General features: G+C 38.0%; 1 protein-coding gene across 13 annotated transcripts in view; it reads right to left on the bottom strand.

The window, feature by feature from the left end:
* Pias2 (protein inhibitor of activated STAT 2) overlaps nt 1–24,014 on the bottom strand; it is a 103,108-nt gene extending 79,094 nt beyond the window's left edge. For all 13 annotated transcript variants that reach the window (XR_013342372.1, XR_003303092.2, XR_013342370.1 and 10 more), the window contains exon 1: nt 23,853–24,014. Coding sequence is in view for 9 of the 13 variants with exons in the window: in XM_026414522.2 (XP_026270307.1) it covers nt 23,853–23,876 (24 nt within the window). In the remaining 4 variants the exon portion in view is untranslated. The remainder of the gene's footprint in view (nt 1–23,852) is intronic.
* Between the last annotated feature and the right edge of the window lie 405 nt (nt 24,015–24,419).

The following is a 24,419-nucleotide window of genomic DNA, read 5'->3' as shown; positions in this document are numbered from 1 at the left end:
GCTGGACAGGGTAAAATTCCTATCCTTAAAGTCAAGTAGTACAAAATATCAGGTTTTCTTTTGACTAATTTGTAGAAAGTAAGTAGGTAAACACCTACATGAAAAAAAGAGGAATTGATCACGATTGAAGTTCAGTGTTGAGTACATGAGGAATTCTCTCTGGAAATGTAAGAATGTAACCATAATTAAAAGTTTGCTTAAACAGAGGAAACTAGGTACCTGTCATATAGTGACTCTCTCTGTACTACATTCCAGGCTTTTCTATAAATCTCAAAGTAGTCTAGACTTAAATTTAAAAAATGACAGTTTGTTTAAAGGTGGTGAGTGGTGTAGGAAGATTGTGGTTTAAGTAGCATTTCCCATTAAAGGAACCCAGGCTCCTTAGGGGAAATGCTGGATTAGAGATGTGGGGTAGGAAATGCATACAAGATCAACCTAAACCATTTTATCACACCAGAAAAAAAGAAATTTATCCAAGACTACCGGGATCTCATCAGAATAACAAAGAAAACATCTAGAATGAGATCCCACTAGCCCAAGATTTGAAAAAAGCATCAAAAACAAACAAGTATAACAAAAAACAATAACTACATTGGATTCAAACATTAAATATATAATAAACTTTGCTCATAACAGTACGTTTAAAAGCTCACTGATCATCCTTAGACAATGTTAGGGAAACAAAAAGATGCATTGATTCAAGAAAGAGTCAGAATTATTTAGATAAATGTTAGAAGGGTTATTTTATAAAATTTTATTCATTCCTAATAAACCTCTCAAACAGCTATAGTAGGAAACTTAACATGATAAATGGTATCAATCAATAGCAAATATCCAATTAAAAATGAAACGTTAAGATGGGTATGATGGGGCTGGGGATGTGGCTCAAGCGGTAGCGCGCTCGCCTGGCATACGTGCGACCCGGGTTCGATCCTCAGCACCACATACCAACAAAGATGTTGTGTCCGCCGAGAACTAAAAAACAATAAATAAATTAAAAAAAAAAAAAAAAAAAAAGATGGGTATGATGGCACATGCCTGTAATCCCTGCAGCTTGGGAGGCTAAGGCAGGAGGATCACGAATTCAAAGCCAACCTCAGCAATTTGGCAAGGCTCCAAGAAACTTGGTGAGACCCTGTCTCTAAATAAAATACAAAAAGGACTGGGGAAGTGGCTCAGTGGTTAAGCCTCCCAGGGTTCAATCCCAGGTACAAAAAAGGAAAAAAAAAAAAAAAAAGATACATTTAGCTGGACATGGTGGCAAATGCCTATAATCCCAGAGACTCTAGGCTCAGGCAGGAGGATTATGAGTTCAAGGCCAGTCTCAGCAATTTAGCAAGGTCTTGTCTCAAAATAAAAAATTAAAAAGGGCTGGGGGGATGTGGCTCGGTGGTTAAGTGCCCCTGGTTCAATCCCTCCCTGCCAAAGAAACACTGTCATAAAGTCAAGGCCTTTAAAATGTACATTGTTTTGTCACTCAACATTATTCCAAAAATCCTAATACAACAAATCAATAAAAAGTTTATAAAATCACATTTACAAACAATAGGACTCTTTACATTGGAAATACAAAGAATTCACTGAAAATTAGAATCATTAGCATTTTTTTTTAAAGAGAGAGTGAGAGAGGAGAGAGAGAGAGAGAATTTTTAATATTTATTTTTTAGTTCTCGGCGGACACAACATCTTTGTTGGTATGTGGTGCTGAGGATCGAACCCGGGTCGCACACATGCCAGGCGAGCACGCTACCGCTTGAGCCACATCCCCAGCCCCAAGAATCATTAGCATTAAACCAACAAAATTCTTCTGTTAAATACTGTCTGAGGTTTCATATTATTTTATTTTATTTTTTTAATATTTATTTTTTAGTTTTCAGCGGACACAACAATTTGTTTGTATGTGGTGCTGAGGATCGAACCCGGGCCGCACGCACGCCAGGCAAGCACGCTACCACTTGAGCCACATCCCCAGCCCTCATATTATTTTAAAATCAATTTTATTGCCAGGCATGGTGGTGTATGCCTATAATCCCAGAGACTTGGGAGGCTAAGGCAGGAGGATTGCAAATTTGAGTCCAGTCTCAGCAATTTAGCAGGCCCTAAACAATTTATCAACACCCTATCTCAAAATAGAATATAAAATGGACTGCAGATGTAGCTCAATGACAAAACACCTCTGGGTTCATTCCCAGTACAAAAACAAAAATCAGTAAAATTTCAATGAATGACTTAGTAGTTGGAGGGCATAACAGACCAAACTTAGAATAATTATATACATATATATAATTATGTATATAATTATTCTAAGTTTGGTCTTATATACATATATATAAAATTATTTATATATACATATTTATAAAATAGAGCAAGTGGTGATGAGTGAATAAAGCAGGGGAAGCAAAAGAGAAAGAATTTGCAATTTAACAGGAAAAAGATAACAGTGAAAAGGTAATTGAGTAAATAGAGAGTTAACAAAATGCCCATGGAATACCTGAGGGAAAACATTCCAAAGCACAGGACAGAGCTGATGCAAAAGTTCCCAGGAGAAAAGCACACCTAACACACAGCAGGTAAAACAAAAAGCCCACCATTGCTGAACCAGAATAAGCAAGAAAAATGCATACTAAAATAACAGAATGGGGGCTGGGGATGTGGCTCAAGCGGTAGTGCGATCGCCTGGCATGCGTGCGGCCCGGGTTCGACCCTCAGCACCACATACCAACAAAGATGTTGTGTCCGCCGAGAACTAAAAAATAAATATTAAAAATTCTCTCTCTCTCTCTCTCTCCCCCCTCTCTCACTCTCTCTTTAAAAAAAAAAAAAAAAACTTTAAAAAAAAATAAAATAAAATAACAGAATGATGGGGAAGCAAATATAGCTCAGCAGGAAAGCATCTACCAAGCATGTCTAAGGCTCTGGGAAGTGAAGATTAGGGCAGGTACAGAAGGGTCCATGAAGAGCAAAGAAAATGACAACCTGGGAGAGCGTTTAGACTAAACAAGTATTGTATAAAATAGAATACAATAAGGTTGCAGAAAGAACGAAAATTCTGGGAAACAATGTAAACTGGTAGGGTGGTAAACAGTTTCTATAGGTGAGAAAAGAAAATTTTAGACCGACATACATCAAAATTTTAAGAGAAGTGAGGTGTGGTGGTACATGCCTGTAATCTCAGAGGCTGGGGATGCTGGGGCAGGAGGATCACAAGTTCAGAGCCAGCCTCAGCAACTTAAGAGCCCTAAGCACTTAGCAAGACCCACATTCTAAATAAAATATAAAAAGGGCTGGGAATGTGGCTAAGTGCCCCCTGAGTTCATTTCCCGGTATCTCCCCCTACAAAAAGAAAAAAAAAAAAAATTAAGAGAAATTTCAAGACAACATCAAGAAGCTGTGGGAAAGCAAAAACATAATTTCACCACTAGTAAAGCAGGAAAAGCAAGGCAATGAGGAAAGAAAAGAAAAACAACAATACATGTGAAAACAAAGACAAAACACAAAGTAAGATAGCACAAAATAAAATGAATGAGTAAAAGTAAATGCATATAAGTTAATAACCCCAACAAATCAAAAGAAATAGACTGTCTAATAAAAGAACAAGATTAGGAATATCTACAGAAAAGCAAACATCAAAAAGATAATACAGGGGGCTGGGGTCATGGCTTAGTGGTAGAGCGCTCACCTAGCACATGTGAGGTGCTGGGTTCAATCCTCAGCACCACATAAAAATAAATAAGTAAAATAAAGGTATTGTGTCCAACTATAACTAAAAATAAATAAATAAATAAAAAGATAATACAGGAATATGAAGAACAACTTTATACCCATTTAAATGGACAATACAGATAAAATGAACCAATTCCCTGAAAAACACTACCAAAAAAAAAAACTACCAAAAAAAAAAAAACTACCAAAAAAAAAAACTACCAAAACACTCAGTTTTTAAAACAGATCTTTTAAATACACTTCTAACTTGTAATTAAGGAAATTTAATTCACAATTTTAAAACCCCTATGAGAAATTCCCACCCCCAAGTGATTGTATGAATTCTATCAAAGAAAGAATGAACCCTAGTTCTACATAATATCTATAAATAATACAAAAAAAGAGCTGAAGAACACTTCCAAATTCATTTTGTGGATCTAGTATTACCCTAAGACCAAAGCAAGAAAACAGTACAAAAAAATAAAACTATACATCAATATCCCTCATAAATACAGATGCTTAAACCCTTAACAAAATATTAGTAAATAAGATTCAGCAATGTTTAAAAAGAATTATTCATGTGACCTAGAAGGGTTTATGCCAGGGATGAAAAGGCTTGCTCACTGTTTGAAATCAACAAAGTACATGATATTAACAGCTAAAAAAGAGAAGTTCTATGATCAAATCAATCAATGCAAAAAAAGCAGTTGACAAATTCAGCAACTACTCATTATCAAAAACTCTCAGAAAAATAGAAGTGGAAGGGAACTTCCTCAACTTCATCAACACTATTAACCCCAAAACAAAACAATACAAAAAACCCCAAACCTAGCTCTCCTACCAGTTAATGGTGAAAATAACTGCTTTCCCCCCATAATTAATGTTGGGAATGAGGCACTTATTCAATATAGTGCTAAAAGTTCTAGTAAAATAAGAAAAGGAAATAAAAGGTCCAACAAGTTGGAAAGGAAAAAAGTAAAAGTATTTACAGATGGCATGACTGCCTATGTAGAAAATCCCATCAAATCTACAAAATGACTCCTAGAACTAATAAGTGAGTTCAGCAAGGTGACAGAACACAAAACAAACACCAACCACATCATTACATCTTTATAAACAAACAGTGAACATGAGTAAAAAAAACAAGTTAAAAACATAACCCCATTTACACTCACTCCAAAGAAAATAAAATACATAATGTAAAAATCTAACAAATATGTATCGAACTTGTATGCTAAAAACTACAAAACACTGGTGAAAGAAATCTAAGAACCAAAAACATGGATTCTTCATCTTGGACTGGTTAAGTGGCCCTCAGTTCATTTCCCAGTACCTCCCCCTAAACCCCCCAAAAAATTTATTTAAGAAAAATTTTAAGACAATATCAAGAGGCTGTGGGAAAGCAAAAACATAATTTCATGATTAGTTAACACAGTTAAGATATCAGTCCTCCCCAAATTGATACACAGGTTTAACATAGTACCTATCCAAACCCCAGTAAGAATTGGGTATGGTGGTGAACACTGGCAATCCCAGTGACTTAGGAGACTGAGGCAGAAGGACCACAAGTTTGAGACCAACCTCAGCAACTTAGCGAGGCCCCCAAAGACTTGACAAGACCCTGTCTCAAAATTTTAAAAAGTACTGGTGAGGGGCTAGGGTTATGGTTCGGTGGTAGAGCACTTGCTTAGCATGTGTGAGGCACTAGGTTCAATTCTCAGCACCACATACAAATAAAAGACCATCAACAACTAATATTAAAAAAAAAAAAAAGTGCTAGTGATTGGCTCAGTGGTAGGGGGCACAAGGCGCTGGGCTTAAACCCCAAGACCCAGTGGGGAGACCAGTCCATGTATTATTTTGTAACAACTACAGTAATCAGGCTGTGTAATATTAAGGAAAAGACAGATACATAGCTCAGTGGAACAAAATAGAAAGTCCAGAAATAGAACTACTCAGATATGCCTAAATAATTTTGACAAAGGTATCAAATGTATAAAGATGGCTTTCAACAAATGATACTAAAAACAACATCTATAGACTTAAAACAAACTACCATCTAAGTCTCCTAACTTCTACAAAAATTAACTCTAAGTGGATTGCAGACAAAAGTAAAAATAAAACTACAAAAAAAATTTTAATGGGAAATCTTCAAGATGTAGGTCTATGCAAAGAGTTCTTCGACTTAACACTATGATTAATAACAGGGAAAAAAGATATATTGGGCTGTATCAAAATTAAAACTTGCACTCTGCAAAAGACCCCTTTAAAAGAATGAAAAGGCAGTCAAGAGGCTCAGAAGACATTTGCAAGCTACATACTTGACAAAGACTAGTATCTACAATATATTGATATTCTCAAAATACAACAGAAAAAAAATTTAAAAGTATTTTAAAAGGACAAAAGACATGCAGAGACATTTCATCAATGGGGATATAGAGATGGCAAATATGCACAATAAAAAATGTTTAACATCATTAGCCTTTAGGGAAATGCAAATTAAAACCTCACTAAGTTATCACTTAGATACCTACCAGAATGGCTAAAATGAAAAACAGTGATAACACCAAATGCTGGCAAGGATGTAGAGAAACTGGATCACTCCATATATTGCTGGTAGGGATGAAAATGGTACAGCAACTCTGGAAAACATTTAGCAAGTTCTTTAAAATCTACACATAAAACAATCAGAAGATGCAGTAATTGCACTCGTAGGCATTTATCCCAGAGAAATTAAAGTTTAAAAAAAAATTAGAAAACCCTATGAACAAAACTTTTATTGATAACTAAGCAAAAAACTATAAATTCAGATGTCTTTCAACAACAGATGGATAGTAGCAAATTCATACCACTGAATACAACTCAGCAATAAAAAGGGACAACCTTTTACACCTAACAGCCCAGAAGAATTTCCAGAGAATTCTGCTGAATGAAAAGAGTGAAATCAAAAAGGCTACATACTATATGATTCAATTTATGAAACATTCTTTTTGTTTGTTTTGGTCCAGGTATTGATCTCAAGGGCGCGTAACCAGTAAGCCACATCCCTAGCTCTTTTTTTGGATTTTTATTTAGAGACAGGATCTCACAGAGTTGCTTAACACCTCAGCTTTTGCTGAGGCTGGCTTTGAACTCGTGATCCTCCTGCCTCAGCCTCTCAAGTCACTGAGGTCACAGGCATGGGCCACCATACCCAACCTATGTAACATTCTTGAAAAGACAAAAATCACCGAAGTGAACAGATTGATTCATGTTTCCCAGAAAGTAGGGGTTGAGGGGTAGTGTGTTGAAGGCAAACACATGTGGCTACAATATACTATGAGGGATTCTTAAGCAGATAAAAAATAGTATCTTCATCCTGTCAGTGCCAATATCCTGATTTTAACACTGAACTGCAGTTTTGCAAGATGTCACCAACCAGGGACACTGGATAAAGAGTACATGGGATGCCTCTACTATTTCTTGAAACTGTAAGTGAACTGACAGTTATCTTCATAAAATAATTTAAAATTACAAAGACCAAGAGTATCTGGACAGTAAATTTTTTTAATTCAATAGCATGATATTCCCAAGACATATGATCAAAATAAAAGAACACAAATGTACAGAGAGAGAATTTTCAAAATCAGACAAAATTAACTGCCCAAAAGACATATAATCTAGATATATTAATTGGGCTGGGGATGTGGCTCAAGCGGTAGCGCGCTCACCTGGCATGCATGCGGCCCGGGTTCGATCCTCAACACCACATACAAACAAAGATGTTGTGTCCACCAATAACTAAAAAATAAATATTAAAAAATCTCTCTCCTCTCTTTTTTAAAAAAATTAGATATATTAATTAATAACACCAGTATTTAAATCAAAACCATTCCTAGGTACATATTTAGAATATAGAGTAAAAGTTTCAGGCTGGGCATAGGGACACATACACTCATAATTCCAGCAGCTTGGGAGGCTGAGGCAGTAGGATCCTGAATTCAAAGCCAGCCTCATCAACTCAGTAAGGCCCTAAGAAACTCAGACCCTGTCTCTAAATAAAATACTAAAAAGAGCTGGGGATGTGGCTCAGCAGTTAAGCACCCTGGGTTCAATCTCAAGTAACAACAACAACAAAAATGTTTCAATTCAGCAGGAAAATAGAATAGATTTAAACTTTCATGTTCTAATAACAAAACATTTTTATCTGTTGCTAGAACTGTAAGACAAAACTGAGTAAAACAATTAATAGAAAATGAACATAACTCTAAAAAACAATGACATAAGGTTTTAGCGACATAATTAAAATACTAACAAAAATTATATAAATTAGCCAGGTGCAGAGGAGCATGCCTATAATCCCAGCAACTAAGGAGGCTGAGGCAGGAAGATCATGCTTGAGGTTCAAAGCCAGACTCAGCAACTTAGCAAGGCACTAAAAGCAACTCAGGGAGACCCTGTCTTTAAATAAAATACAAAAATGGGCTGGGGATGTAACTCAGTGGTTGAGTGTCTGAGTTCAATCCAGGTATTAAAAAAACAAACAAAAAAAATTGTAAAAATTAACCACATCGTCTCAACAGATTTCAAAGAAATGGTATCATATAGACCATGCTGCCTGGCCACAATGCTGTGTGCATAAATCAATAACAATTCACTAGAAGAACTCCCTATGCTTGGAAATTAAATTTTTAAAACAGAATTCATAGGGAAAAAATAGAAAAGTGCAAGGGAAAGTACTACACATCAAAACTTGGGTGATGCATAGAAAGCAATATTAAAACATCTTTGGTCTTAAAAGTCTATACCAAGGGGATATAGCTCAGTTGGTAGAGTGCTTCACTCCCACACACAAGGCCATGGGTTCAATCCTCAGCACCATTTAAAAAAAAAAAAAAAAAAAGTCAGTCTATACTAAAATGTTGAAGCTAATAAAAGGCATTCAACTTATTAGAAAATAAGAATCATAAAAAAATAAAGAGAAACCAATGAAATGGGAAAAGGATACACTAAAGAGTATAATCAAAGCAAATTATTCTTCAAAGTCTTCAAAATTTACAAAGTTTTAGCTTAAAATAAGAAGGCATTAAAAAAAAGATAAAGAGGATATTACTTACACAGTACTACAAAATTAGAGATTAACAACTTAATACCATAAATTCAAGAATGTATATGAAGGGGCTAGGGTTGTGGCTCAGTAACAGAGTGCTTGCCTACCATGTGTGAGGCACTGTGTTCGACCCTCAGCACCACATAGAAATAAATAAATAAACATTAAAAAAAAGAATGTGTATGAAATGAACAAATTCTTATAACCTACCAAAACAGGTTTAAAAATTGAAAATATAAACAATATAATCAAAATGACTATATCAGTAGTTAAGAAGCATCTCTCAAAGAAACCACTAGAGGTTAGGAACATAGCTCAGTGGTAGAGTGCTTACATGGCACACAGGAGACCTAGTAACAATTGGGGGGTGGAGGGGGCATGGTACTGGGGCCCAGGGTTGCTTTATCACTGAGCTAATCCCAACCCATTTTGAGACAGGGTCTTACTAAATTGCTTAAGGCCTCATTAAATTGCTGAGACGGGCCTTGAACTTGCAATCCTCCTGCCTTAGCCTCCCAAGTCATGGATTACAGGTACGTGCACCACAAAGCCCAGCATTACTAACAATTTTATAAGAAAGTTCTATCAGACATTTCAGAAATACATCATTCTAATGTCATATAAACATTTCCAGAAGAAAAAAGATATGTTTTAAAAATTATAGGCAAGTGTTACTTATTATTTGAAATAAAAATCCTAATCCGGGCTGGGGATGTGGCTCAAGCGGTAGCGCGCTCGCCTGGCATGCGTGCGGCCCGGGTTCGATCCTCAGCACCACATACCAACAAAGATGTTGTGTCCGCCGAGAACTAAAAAATAAATATTAAAAATTCTCTCTCTCTCTCTCTCTCTCTCTCTCCTCTCACTCTCTCTTTAAAAAAAAAAAAAAAACTCTTAAAAAAAAAATCCTAATCCTAAATTAAGCATCTTCAAATTTAATTCAATAATGAAAAAAGAAACAGATCAGCATTTAATTTATATTTGAAACAGAAGGTTTGTTTAAGTAAGTTAAAAAATTAACCAATGTTGGGCTGGGGATATAGCTCAGTTGGTAGAGTGCTTGCCTTGCACTCACAAGGCCCTAGGTTCAATCCCTATGACCACAAAAAAATAAATAAATAACGAATGTACTTCACTCTATTAAGAGATTATAGAAAAAATAGTCTCAAAAGATGAAGAAAAAGCTTTTGGGATTGAAAAAAAAGTTAGCAAACCAAGGGAGCAAAATCTTCAGCCTACAAAGATTCTCTACAATATACCTATAGTAAGCATCATACTTAACTGTGAAACTTTTAAAGTATTCCCTTTAAAATCAAGATCAAGATCAGGATGCCCGCATCACAGCTTCTATTCAACACTGTACTGAAGATCCTAGCCAGCACATTAAGACAAGAAGAAAAAGAATTTACAAAAAAAAAAAAAAAAAGCACAAGAATCAGAAAAAACAAAGATGTCACTATTGACAAATAGGACTATCTCTATAGAAAAATCCAAAGAAAATCTATAGATAATTTACCACAACTAGAAATGCAGCAAGGTTGTTATACAAAGTCCAGTTGTACTTCTAAACACCAGTAGTGTAGAAAATATAATTATAAAAAGACAATATTTATGATTTACTCTAAAGTATCTAGAAATAAAATCTAAAAAAATATTTGCAACAGCTTAATTGAAAATTATAGAACTTTACAAAAAGCTATAATAGATGTAAATAAATGGAGAGTATAATATTCATGGTTTAAAAATAACTAATTTACAGATTCAATGCATTTCTCAAACACGAAAACCCAAATGAGATGGGGTGGGGGGAACAGACAGATAAACAGATACAGAGACAGATAAAGAAACTCGAAAATATGATTCTCAAATTGTAGAACGGACCAATAAGCCAAAAAGTTCCTTAAAGAACAACTATAAGACCCACTGCTTCTGTCTCTTCTCAGTGACTCACTAGACTATTTCAGAACAACTGTCCCTGTGAGAATTTAGCAGAGCATAATATTAAAAAAAAGCATTTGTTTGAAGGCATAAAGTGTTACAAGGGAGTCAAGGACTCACCCTCCACCGGGCCCCCCTGGAACTCTCCGAGAACTCAATGGGTTAAATTGAAGGTGGTTAAGATGCATTCACTGCGGAGGTGCGTCATCCAAAGCCTAGTTAATCTTTTTTTTCTTTTTTTTTAAAGTTCCTATAATGAATTTATTCTGAAGATGTACATTATTACATACAGTAAGCAATGCCAATAGTACATAAGTAGTAATTATCTCATAACTCCTGCACAAATTTTTCTATTAAATGTAACTGGTACATAAAAACTTAAACGTTGTACATATTAATGAGGTGACCTGTAATACAATGCTTTTTTTTTTTTTTTTATTGGTCGTTCATAACATTACATAGTTCTTAATACATCATATTACACGGTTTGAATCAAGTGGATTATGAACTCCCACTTTTACCCCGTATACAAATTGCTGTATCACATCAGTTTCCCTTCCATTGATTGACATATTGCCTTTCTAGTGTCTGATGTATTCTGCTGTCTGTCCTATTGTCTACTATCCCCCCTCCCCTCCCCTCCCCTCCCCTCCCCTTTTCTCTCTCTACCCCTTCTACTGTAAATCATTTCTTCCATTTGTATTCTCTTGACTTACCCCTCCTTTCCTCTTATATGACATTTTGTATAACCCTGAGGATCGCCTTCCATTTCCATGCAATTTCCCTTCTCACTCCCTTTCCCTCCCACCTCTCATCCCTGTTTACTGTAAATATTCTTCTCAAGCCAATCAATAAATGGGCCAAGGACCTGAACAGACACTTCTCAGAGGAGGACATACAATCAATCAACAAGTACATGAAAAAATGCTCACCATCGCTAGCAGTCAGAGAAATGCAAATCAAAACTACCCTAAGATACCATCTCACTCCAGTAAGACTGGCAGCCATTAGGAAGTCAAACAACAATAAGTGCTGGAGAGGATGCGGGGAAAAGGGCACTCTTGTTCATTGCTGGTGGGACTGCAAATTGGTGCAGCCAATTTGGAAAGCAGTATGGAGATTTCTCGGAAAGCTGGGAATGGAACCACCATTTGACCCAGCTATTCCCCTTCTCGGTCTATTCCCTAAAGCCCTAACAAGAGCATGCTACAGGGACACTGCTACATCGATGTTCATAGCAGCTCAATTCACGATAGCAAGACTGTGGAACCAGCCTAGATGCCCTTCAATAGATGAATGGATAAAAAAAATGTGGCATTTATACACTATGGAGTATTACTCTGCATTAAAAAATGACAAAATCATAGAATTTGGAGGGAAATGGATGGCATTAGAGCAGATTATGCTAAGTGAAGCTAGTCAATCTTTAAAAAACAAATACCAAATGACTCCTTTGATATAAGGGGTGTAAACAAAGCCTAGTTAATCTTAAAAGCATTACTTAAAAACAAAACAAACAAACAAAAAAAACCATGAAAATGGGAAGATAACAGGATAAAAGCAATTTGGAGAAAGAAGATTAGAAATTTGAAGTGGGAAACTTTGAAGACAGAAGTACAGGAAGGTGAAGAAAAGATAGAGAAGATGTAGAAAGACAAGAATTTTAAACCCACAAAACAGGAAGCAAAAGAAAACTAGGAGGAAAAAAAGCAACTAAGGGTGAATGTGCAAACCTTAGAAGAAAACGAGAAGATAGAAACAAGATAGAAAATGGTTGAAAATGTCAAGTAAAGGTATTTCAGATAGAAAATGCAAGAAGCTAACACAACTATTGGATATAGACATTCAAAATAGAAAAAGGGGGGCTGGGGATGTGGCTCAAGCGGTAGCGCGCTCGCCTGGCATGCGTGCGGCCCGGGTTCCATCCTCAGCACCACATACCAACAAAGATGTTGTGTCCGCCGAGAACTAAAAAAAATAAATAAATATTTAAAATTCTTTCTCTCTCTCTCTCCTCTCTCACTCTCTCTTAAAAAAAAATTCTCTCTCTCTCTCTCTTAAAAAAAAATAGAAAAAGGTAGAAGAGAGAAGTTTGAAGTCAGTCTAATCTGGGACAGAAAAGATCCATTCTTTATAGGACATATCAGGGCACATACTGGATTGCCTGGAGCCCTTAGTTTGGGCAACGACTTAGCAGATAAAACTACACACGACATACATATTTTTTCTACGCCAGAAGAAGCTACAAGTTTTCATAAATCCTTCCATGTCAATGCAAATACTCTAAAAAAGCGTTTTAAAATAACTAAGGAACAAGCTAGACAAATAATAAAACAATGTCAAAATTGTGTGACCTTTTTACCACAAGTTAGTCTTGGAGTCAATCCTAGAGGACTGATACCTAACCATATTTGGCAGATGGACGTCACACACTTGCCAGAATTTGGAAAATTAAAATATTTGCATATTACAGTTGATGATACTTCTGGATTTTTGATGGGCTCTCTTCATGCCGGAGAAAAAACTAAAGATGTTATAGCTCATTGCTTACAAAATTTTGCCACTGTGGGTGTTCCAAAACAGTTAAAAACAGATAATGGCCCTGGCTATACTTCTACCTCTTTTAAGCAATTTTGTTCATCATTTGGCATTACTCATATAACAGGAATCCCATGCAATCCACAGGGACAAGGCATAGTTGAAAGAGCTCATCAAACTATTAAAATGTACTTATTAAAGCAAAAAGAGGGAATTGGGAAGGGGTATATATCCCCCAAAGACAAACTTAAAATATACCCTTTTTACTCTAAACTTTTTAAATTTGGATTCATCAGGGCTTAGTGCTGCGTAAAGGCACATGTGTCCAAAAAATGTACATAAGCCCAAGGTACTTTGGAAGGATATTCTAACTGGACAATGGAAAGGTCCTGACCCAGTGATTGTCTGGAGACGGGAGTCTGTTTGTGTGTTTCCACAGGGAGAACAACAGTCTCCAGAGAGACTAACTAAAGCGATTTCTACAGACCAAAAAGAAGATGATTTGGCTCAAATCCATAACAGCTGATATCCAGAACTCCAGTTTGGCTATCCTTACATCTGGGACAGTGGTTCTCCCACACCTGGAGGCTAATGAAACCAGGATGCTTTTTTCAATATCTATTTTATTATTGCCCTTTCCCACATCATGAAGTTCTATTTTATTTTTTGAGCTCATACAGACCTAGGTTAATGTTTTTCTGATCAGTTCTATTTTTTTTTTAAATATTTATTTTTTTTTTTTTTTTAGTTATTGGCGGACACAACATCTTTGTTGGTATGTGGTGCAGAGGATCGAACCCGGGCCGCACGCATGCCAGGCGAGCGCGCTACCGCTTGAGCCACATTCCCAGCCCCATCAGTTCTATTTTTTGACTGTGGAGTTTTTAAACATTGCAATGGAGATTTCAACCTGTGAAACGCTACAAGGCCTTTACTATTATGTTATGTGTTGTATGTATTGCATTATGTGTGCACACTTGTGTTTTGTGTTGTATATCTGTATGTGCGTATGTCCATATATCATATATGAGGAGTGGTCATGAAAAAATGGATTCAAATTTTTTTTATTATTCACGTGACTTAAATGATCTAATTTAAATTGGGTAAACAACTGTTGAGGATTGTTTTAAAATGTTAACAAAAAAGGAGGTTAACAGATCTGTTTGTTTACTTTCACCTTTCCTTTTCATTATATTTAATAATTCTGTTCAGGATAATGTAAATTGTTCAGAAAATTGTTTTCTTAGTGCCTGCTGGTATGCTACATAATTTTTCTTTTTTTTTGGCCATCATAGCCAGAATTCCTATCTTCATCCCAGTGCCGGTGAAGACAAAGATAAAACCAAACTACAGCTTCTTCGATAGCTATCACCACAAACTGTATAAACTGATGCATCAATGAATAATGTAACTCAACAAGTGATGCTCAATCAAGAAGTCGATTTGCTTTGGGAGGAAATGGACATATTGATAGATTCCTCTGCTTTGAACTGCTTGCAGAACTTGCCTGGACTATGTATCACTTGTATGATTGTGAACTATCTGTTGGTGCAGCAAGTTGTGGTAGTGCCGGGGTATTTTTGCTGATGGTGTCATCGGTGGTATCCTCCTCCCTTCTGCTTGTGATGGCATTCAGCTAAAATTTGGGGGCCAACAGAGGTGAGGCAAAGAACCTCACCCCCCCCCCCACTGATGCAAAGGGATAGGCCCTGATGGATAGGCCTATCCACAAGTATGGCTGTATGCTGGGCCAGTAGTCAATGACGGGTAAGATCCAATTGCAATGGTACCAACCTAAGACAGGAGGCTGATGCCTTGAGGTCAGCTCATTTGATGATGGGTAAGGTCCATATGTAGTATTGGACAACCTAAGACAGGCAGGGTTCCTAAGCCACATGCTTGTTATTTAATTAAACAGAAGGGGGGAGAGCCACAGTCTGGATGATGCCTGGCATTTTTGCCATAAGGAGTGGTAAAGAGGTGATGCCAGCGAGCCATTAAGATGATGATAATTGGGGCTGGGGATGTGGCTCAAGCGGTAGCGCACTCGCCTGGCATGCGTGCGGCCCGGGTTCGATCCTCAGCACCACATACAGGCAAAGATGTTGTGTCCGCCAAATACTAAAAAATAAATATTAAAATTCTCCCTCTCTCTCACTCTTTCTTTAAAAAAAAAAAAAAGATGATGATAATTAAGTTAAGCTGTGTATAATTGCTGTGACTGGATGATGCTAGATTGAAATAGGCTGTGTATTCAGTTGTATATTAGACCCCTGCTGTCCAGCAATAGGGCTGGTGATGTGGCTCAGTGGTTAAGCACCTTTGTGTTGAATCCCTGGTATGAAAAAAACATAAAGCCAGACAAGAATGATGAATCTGAAATTCAGCATAGTGGCTACCCTCAAATTAGTGAAGGCAGGCATGGTTATGGTGGATGTGATCAGAGAAGGGCACCCTACTATAACTTCTGTAATAACTGTTAAGGGGTGATGAATACACATATGTAATTTTACTTACATCTTACTTGTTATAATCTTTGGCACCTACCAACTATTTGATTATTACAGTGTCATACTTAAATAAATAAACCACTATTACAATTAAAATTAAGAACTTTGAAGAAATTAGCATCCTCAGACAAATTCAAAGTATTTTCCCCATAAATCCAAAACGAGTTGCCATTTCTTAAAACAAAACACACACACACACACACACACACACACACACACGCAAAAAAAAAAAAAAAGGTAGAGCTCTTATAAAGAAAAAATATAATTATCGAAATAAATTCCATAGAAAACTTCAAAGTCAAGGAAATCTCCCAGGATATAAACAAAATGTCAACATTCCAATATTGAGTTATCCAATATTCACCTATCAGGAGTCTCACAGAAGGACTGAGAGTGTAGCTCAGTGGTAGAGTGCCAGTTTAGCATGTCACAGCCCTGGGTTCAATCCCCAGAACACACTCACATGCACACATCTCCCAAAAACACAAAAAAAGAGGGGAAATATTATCAAATTATACGGTAATTCTCTAGTACTGAAGATTCTTAGAACTGAAAAACATTCCTGGAGGAGTGAAAACAGGCCCACCACTAGACACTGTGTTAACACCAAAAAAAGGAAGTCATCATAAAGATTGTAAATGAGGTCACCACAGAGGAATAACCATCAGATCTGCAAAAGATCTCTCATTAACAACACTGAGTGTTTTAAATTCCTGAAGCAAAGTTTTTCAATGTCTGAAGAGAGAGAAACTGTTATTATACAATTATACAGACATGCTCCACATAAGAACACTACAATCAACAATGAACTGAATATACAACAATGGTCCCATAAGATTACAAAGGGGATGAAAAATCCCCATTGTCTGGTGACTTCAAAACATCATAACAAATCAGCACAATGTATTATTATGTTTGCGTTGATGCTGGTATAAACAAACCTACTGCACTACCAGGCCATCAGCTGTATAAAAGTATATAGCACATACAACTGTATGCACTACATACTACTGTTTATGTACTTAACTATTCATCATGATGAGAAGTTCTTAATCTTACTGTAGTTGAGTTTATCAGTCTTTAAAGTGCTTCTGAATCTTGAAATTTTTCAGAATACCTGAAGATATTTCCATTATTTTATAAAAGTCGCCGGGTCTTTTTTACCTTTTTCATCTGATGTTCTAATCCACCTAGAACCGATTTTGTACAGTGTAAGGATCCAAATGCGTGTTTTTGTCAAAAATAATAAACTCATCATCTTTTATACAAATACTTCTTAATCACTACTTTAGATATACTTCTACTTATTAAAAACAAAAAAAAGTACCACAAACAATATACTGTATTATGCCAGCAGCAGCTCTCCATACACATCTCTTGCTTCTCCCTCTCTTGACTGCACTTTCTACTGTGCTTGATTTAACCACATGTTCTGTTCATCGTGGACCTAAAAGTAACCAGGTATTCCATATGTATGTATAAACACAATATAGCCTAGATATATAGTAAACTGTTAAAGCACATTCTACAATGTTTACACAAAGATGAACTACCTATGGATGCGTTTCTCAGAATGTATCCCAAAGACTAATCCTGTATCTAAGACTTAAATGAGGAACCAAGGCAAGCCATTTTCAAACATTCAAGAACTCAGGAAATTTATCACTTAGCCTATCTTCCTGAAACGACTACTCAAGACTACATTTTGGTAAAATAAAGAAGATGTGTAATAAAAAGACACAAGATCCAAAAGAGAACACTCTTTATCCAGAAGTACAATATAAAGTAATCCCAGGATGACAGCTCAAAAGAGGTTTGGAAAGCAAGCTTCCCAATTAAAAAATAAAGGCCAGAAAGTCTACAAAGAAAGGTGGAGTGATTGCAAGATGATATCACATTATAATAATAATTTTTAAAATTTAAACATAATTTCAGTGAGCTCTCTCACTCAAGCTTGTTGAGACCACAAGCTTTATAGCATAGATGTAAAGTTCCTTTATGAATCCACAGTACCTGGTTCTATAGGGACTAATACTTATGTCAACATACATACTTAAAAGACAATTATTAGTACCCAAGTTCTAGAATCTTCCTGTAGACACAAGAAAGATGTGGGAAGATGCATACAGGGAGAAGAAATGATAGGAAATGGATGGGTGTTATATCTTTCCCAGAAAGACTGAAAACTGAAGAGCTATCAAATTCATAGGTTAAAAAACAGATAATTAAACTATTATAAAAAGTTAGAAATAACTAGTAAAAAGATTAAAAACAAAAATATAACTAATAAAAATCAAAGAGGTAGGACAGGTGGAAAATGACCTACATTTCTTATTCAAAAGTGCTTAGAATTTTTTTTAAAAATCAGAATATGAAAAGATACTATTTTTTTTAACTTGAAATTTATCAGGGAAAAAAAATTAAAAGCAGTTACAGAGGAAGTACAGTTAATGGGAAAGGAATTTCTTTCCATACTATCTGCACAGACACAGATACACAGATGAGGAAAAGAATTAAAAATAAAATCTTTTTTCCAGATTAGAGTCAACTGATTTGTCCATGTTCACACAACTGATAATCATCAATTTTTTTTTTTTTTTTTTTTTTTTGGTGGTGGTACTAGGGATTGAACTCAGGGCCTTGTGCATGTGAGGCAAGCACTCTATCAACTGATCTATATTGCCAGCTCTCATAATCATCAATTCTTGATGCTGATAACAAAAAAGGTATCTGATGTAATCAAGATCAGTAATCTGATCTATATAAAGCCAAATGGAGTGCTCTGAATGTTTATGGTAGGTTTATATTACTTTCTGCAAAGTCATAAAGATCTTATTTATAAAACTATGTATTTAAACATTTTTTCAGAAAGTCTAGGAAAAAGCTATGTTACTAGTGGATTCAAAATGAACATTAATACAGAAGAGTTTGGATTATGATACAAATTGATTTCACTCATTATTTTTACTCAATTGTTCGATTTTATAAAATACAGTACCAAGCTAGGCATGGTACACATATAATACCAGAGACCCTGTCTCAAAATAAAAAATAAAAACTGGGGATGTTGCTCAGTGATAAAAGTTGCTCCTGGGTTCAATCCCCAATACCAAAAAGACCCAACTCTGATATTGAAATTATGGCACAACAGCAAACTTACCTACTTTGGTAAACTGGTTTGCCCACAGCTATGAAGAAAGTCATAATCATTTGCTCTTTCATCAACCCAAATACACACTCAGACTCTGGCACGTATCTTTATACTCATTTTCCAAAGCACACATACAGAATAAGCTCTCAATCTGTGAAAGGAACAAGATAAATAATAAGGAGATCCTTTCAGGGAAAAAAAAAAAAAGTCACTAATAGATCCCCCTCCCCAATGTTGAGTAGAAAGAGGCAGGGAGAGTGAACTGACCAGGTTAAATACAAGGACCTTTGTAAGAATGACTGCTACCAGTAACCCACAGTATTGAAATTATGCCAACAGGAGGAGAAAAACAAGTATAAAAAAAAGTTGCTCGGGCTGGGGATGTGGCTCAAGCGGTAGCGCGATCGCCTGGCATGCGTGCGGCCCGGGTTTGATCCTCAGCACCACATACAAACAAAGATGTTGTGTCCGCCAAAAACTAAAAAACATTAAAAAAAATTCTCTTTCTCTCTCTCTCTCTCCTCTCTCTCTTAAAAAAGAAAAAAGTTGCTCTTTCTGGGGGTTGGGGTTATGGCTCAGCAGTAGAGCACTCGCCTAGCACATGTGAGGCCCTGGTTCCATCCTCAGCACCACATAAAAACAAACAAATAAAGATTTGTGTCCAACTACAACTAAAAAAAAAAAAAAAGAAAGAAAGAAAGAAAAAAGTTGCTCTGGCTGAAGAGGTATATGGTTCCAAAAACCCAACTGTTCTGCCTCTTCACCACTTCAGGGCTTGGCTCCTCTATACTATTTTGAGGGGAGGAAGCAAGGCAGCAATGACAGAAATGCAGATTATTAAATCTTGTGCCACATTAATGCAGAACTAGATAATTCACAAACTTATCAATTCACAAACTAGCTAACCTTCACTTCAAGACCTAACAACATAAGAGCTATAAACAAGTAGCTGGCAAACTGAAGAATTTTTTTCTCTGGCACTTTTTTCTTTTTTTTTTTTTTTTTTCCAGTACTGGGGATTGGATCCAGTGCTTTACACTTGCTGGAATGTGTTCTACCACTGAGTTACACTCACAGCCCTTTTTAAAATTTTTAGACAGGGTCTCACTAAATTGCCCAAGTTAGCCTCCAACTGAAATCTTCCCGCCTCAGTCTCCTGCATAGCAAGAGTATCCCACTGCAATCCAGCTCCTCTGGCACCTTGAAAATCTCTAACACATGACACAGTATTATAATCATCTTTGATTTCACATGCCAGAACTTTTTTCTCAGAGAACTGCCTCCTTCTTTCCCTTAACCCATCAGGATCATTTCCTAAGTCAGGTTTGTATGCTATGACTATTAACCCCCTAGCTATAGATTAGAACAGAAGTGGATCGTCATCCAAATTCTGCAGTTCAGATTCTCTCTCCCAGAATAGGAAGAGAGGTGGACTGGTACTCTACTGAACACTGAGCCTTAATGGCAGTGTAGGGTTGCCATATTCTACTGTTACCAGACAATATCTCTAATACTGGCTCACACAGGAATCTCAAAAACAGGGAATGTCTCATCAAATAAACCTCCCAAGCCTAAAAAGTAAAGCTACTAAAACACACTGAATAAACTTTCCCCAAATTCCCAACCTCCACTACAGATTCAGCACTAGTTCCAATTATTCCAGTCCTTTACTGATTTGTAGGGAGTGACCCTGAAGGGTAACAAAAATACTCCCAGCAGCAATATCAGCAGCATCCAGATATGTGGCATCCAGATCAGCTGACCATTTCCTGCCAACAAAATAGATAAACAATTATTGCTCATAATTCTTCGGGTTCTATAAATTACTTGTCTACACTCTGACCATCAGACTATATTCTGAACCTGAGACCATCATTTTGAGAGTCCTAGATACTTCTTCCCCTTCTCTTCCTAAGTATTTTAGTCAGCTTTCCTTCTGTCCTATAAGAAGTGTGTGATTATCATTTAATTTAATCCATAAATTTCAAGAAGATGGCTAGGATTTCTAGCTAGACCTAAAGGAACCTAAACAAACAATATAGCAGGGGCTTTAAAGAGCAAAGGACACTAAAGCTAAATGAATGAGGTTAAAAATCCCAGTATTTCCAGGCCAATCTGTGAGCTTCTAAGATTATTTACTCTCTCTGTGCCTAATTTCTTTATAGAATTCTGAAAATAGAATGTACACATGAAGTACCTAAACCAAAGCCAAGCATTATATCATAATGGATATAAGCCATCATCATCACTGTTTACAGGGGGAAAAGATGGGATACAGTTAATCTTTTTTTTTAATAAACTCAATGAGTTTTTCCCTTTTTTTTTAGAGAGAGAGAGAGAACTTTAATATCTTTGTTTGTATGTGGTGCTGAAGATCGAACCTGAGCCGCACGCATGCCAGATGAGTGCGCTACCGCTTGAGCCACATCCCCAGCCCCATGATACAGTTAATCTTTAAGTACAGTTACATCAGTCTAGCCTGAGAAGCTATCACAAAGAGGAGTAGATAATACTTTCTGCCTCTTCTCAGCCAGTACCCTCCCCTCTCTCTGAAAACTCTCCCAAATCTGTTGTTTGCCTTGATGCTGAACTTGGGGAACTCTGACTCATAACAGAAACAAAATTCAGTCACAGAAGTTTAAATATATAAGCACAGCCCTCACTGGGGCCACCACTTTGAAAAGAAGTGATAGCTCACAAGAGAAAGTGACAGATTGGCTCCCTGAAACAAGAGAAAGGAGCCAGCTTTATAGCCTGCTTGCAATGGTGGAGTTTAGATATGTTCATGGGCTTTAGGTGTGCTTCGACGTGTGCGAGAAACCTATGAGTTAAGTCAGGACCTGATTATTGATATGCCTGGCACCGTTTCAGGATTGATAAATGAAGCACATTTGGTATAGGCAGTTAGAGGGACTTCAGGTTAGAGGGCTGTCAGGCTGTGAACCATGGCCCAGGAGTGCATTTGCCCTTTGTCCCTAACTAGCTCACCCTGATGTGAACTGAAAAAGGGACCATCTTGGATCAAATACAGCTGATGTACAGGAAAAGAATCTGAAGTTAATCCACAGAGCAAATGAGAAAAAGACAGTAAGGGAGGCACAAAGAGAAAAAAAAAATTGTCTTTGGTTTCCGCCACTTGATAGTTCCTGGATTTACTATGATCTAAGCACTGACTGCCCTTTCTGCCATAAACAGATTAAGTTGATTCTCTGCTTCATATTAGGTTTTGACCAAAAACATCTATAAAAGTCAAATACAAGCTAGGCCTGGTGGCAAACACCTGTAATCCCAGTGGCTTCAGAGACTGAGGCAGGAAGATCACAAGTTCAGCAACTCAGTGAGACCCTGTCTTAAAGTAAAAAGGGGTGGGGACATGGCTCAGTGGTTAAGCACCCCTGGATTCAATTCCGGGGACAAAAAAAAAATTAAATACAAATCCTGAAAAGTGTTCACCATCCCTCCTGCCCCCCACTTAAAAAAAAAAAGTTGGAGGAAAAGTTACATCCATCTGTTACTATTACTACACAAAAGTTAAGACAACAATGCAGACAAAAATAAATTTAACTTCAAAATTCAGTCTTCTCAACCCATCCAAAGCCTAGCATGTTTACAGAAGTGAGGTGACGCCTGCCACAGGTGTTTAAAGTGCCACAGCTGAAGCACTGAGCAACTAAAACCCTTAGACTTATGAACTAGGAACATCCTTTATCATGTTGAAATTATATGGGTCATAACATACACTAACATACTTTTCTCTTCAATGGAAAACAATTCTTTCTGAAACAGGAGGGAAAATGATATTGTACTTTGCTGACGTTCCACTAAACTACCAGGTAACCAGACCACATCTTTCCCTGACTCCATCCCCAAAATAATAAACATACAAAAGTGAATCTTGTCCGGATTCCTAACCAGACTACATCTTTTCCCCACGCCATCCCCCAAACAATAATAAACATACAAGTGAAACTTGCCGAATTCGATAAAGTAACTCTGATATCACACGTATGTTTCATGCAAACTAGGTCGCAGTTCATCTTAGTTCACACTCATCTTTACTTAGAAATCTTGATTTTAATAAATGTAGTTCAATCTGCAAACATCCCATATATTGCCAATAATTCAGGGATCCATTCAGTTTTGTTTCAGTTACAGATTCTCTAAAGGTTATCAATCTGGTGGGGAAAAAAAATCAACTTTTTCCATTTAACCTCAAACAACTCCATTTCAAACCCTTACTACACAGAGGTATCAACAATAAACTTATGACTTTAGTCTAGGGCTAAGAAAAATTATTTCTTTTCAAGAGCAGAAGGAGTGCATAGACCAAACAAATGGACTTTGCAGATTTCTTAACCACCGCACTCATATCAAGGTTTAAGGTCGATCACGAATGCAGTGTTCCCAAAAGACCACGCTTCTCTCCAATACATGGGAAGCACGGGTGGGAGGAAGAGGCCTTTTCTCGTGACAGATCTGACTAATCGGTAGTTTCAATCATAAAAGCAGGAGAGAAAAATTCCTAAACGCCAACTTCACGTCGCAGAAAACGGTCCTCCAACAACTGAGTATCAAGTATGAGGGCTTCTGAATCGCCACGGACACCTTCAGCTCTTGCCAAGGCGGTGACCAAAAGCTGCGGCCCTACAGGCTCAGGGGTCAGTCCACGTGCCTCCCGAGGGTACCCGGCCCCCGCGCCAGGTGTGCGGTCCTCAGCCCTCGGCCCAGGCCAGCCTCCCGCGTCCTCAGCCCGCTCGCTCCCCTCCCCCGCGCGCTCGGGCCCGTTCGGTGGCCGGTCGCAGGGCTTCGCCAACCGGCCCCCCAGCGAAACAAGTAGGCGGCGGCCGTCGACGCTGCGGCTTCCCCGCTTCCCTCCCCACCCTCTGCCGCGGCCTCCGGTCCCCGCTCCCGCGCCCCCGCTCACCCTCAACTCTTCGAAATCCGCCATTTTATACCACCCGTGGGCGCCGCTGCCGCCACCGCTCCCCCTCCCGCTGCCGCCAACAACGCCGCCGCCGCCACCACGGCCGCCGCCGCCTCCAGCACCATCCTGCACTGGGCGCCACTGAAGACGCCGCGGCCGCCGCCGCCGCCGCCGCTGCCGCCGCCGGGCCGTCACGTGACCGGCGCGGGAGCCCCGCCCCCTGTGCGCCGGCTGCGCCCTCCCGCTCGCGCCCCGTAAGCTTCCGGCGTCGGGGCTGCGGCCTGGTCCCGCTCGGCCGCGCGTCGCCGGACTACCGTGGAGACCTCAGTGTGCTCTCAAGGCTCTGTCGCGTCTGCGGTGTTACCTGCGGGCCCAGAGGAGGGCCTGGTTTGGAGACGTGGCCCGGACGTGTGATAATAACATTCGGGAAGATTGTAACGGTCCCCTTCCCTCGGTGGCTGTGCGCTGAGGAGACAGTTGCAAATAAAACCATCCACAGAGTAGTCGGGGCGGAACAGTTGAAGTGGGGTGTTGGGAAAGCCACTGTTCCGACTAAAGGTGCAGGAT

The sequence above is a fragment of the Urocitellus parryii genome, chromosome 13 (genome assembly GCF_045843805.1).
Source record: "Urocitellus parryii isolate mUroPar1 chromosome 13, mUroPar1.hap1, whole genome shotgun sequence".
NCBI lineage: Eukaryota > Metazoa > Chordata > Mammalia > Rodentia > Sciuridae > Urocitellus > Urocitellus parryii.
Note: the sequence above shows the minus strand (reverse complement) of the source record. Positions and strands in the feature narration are given on the sequence as shown.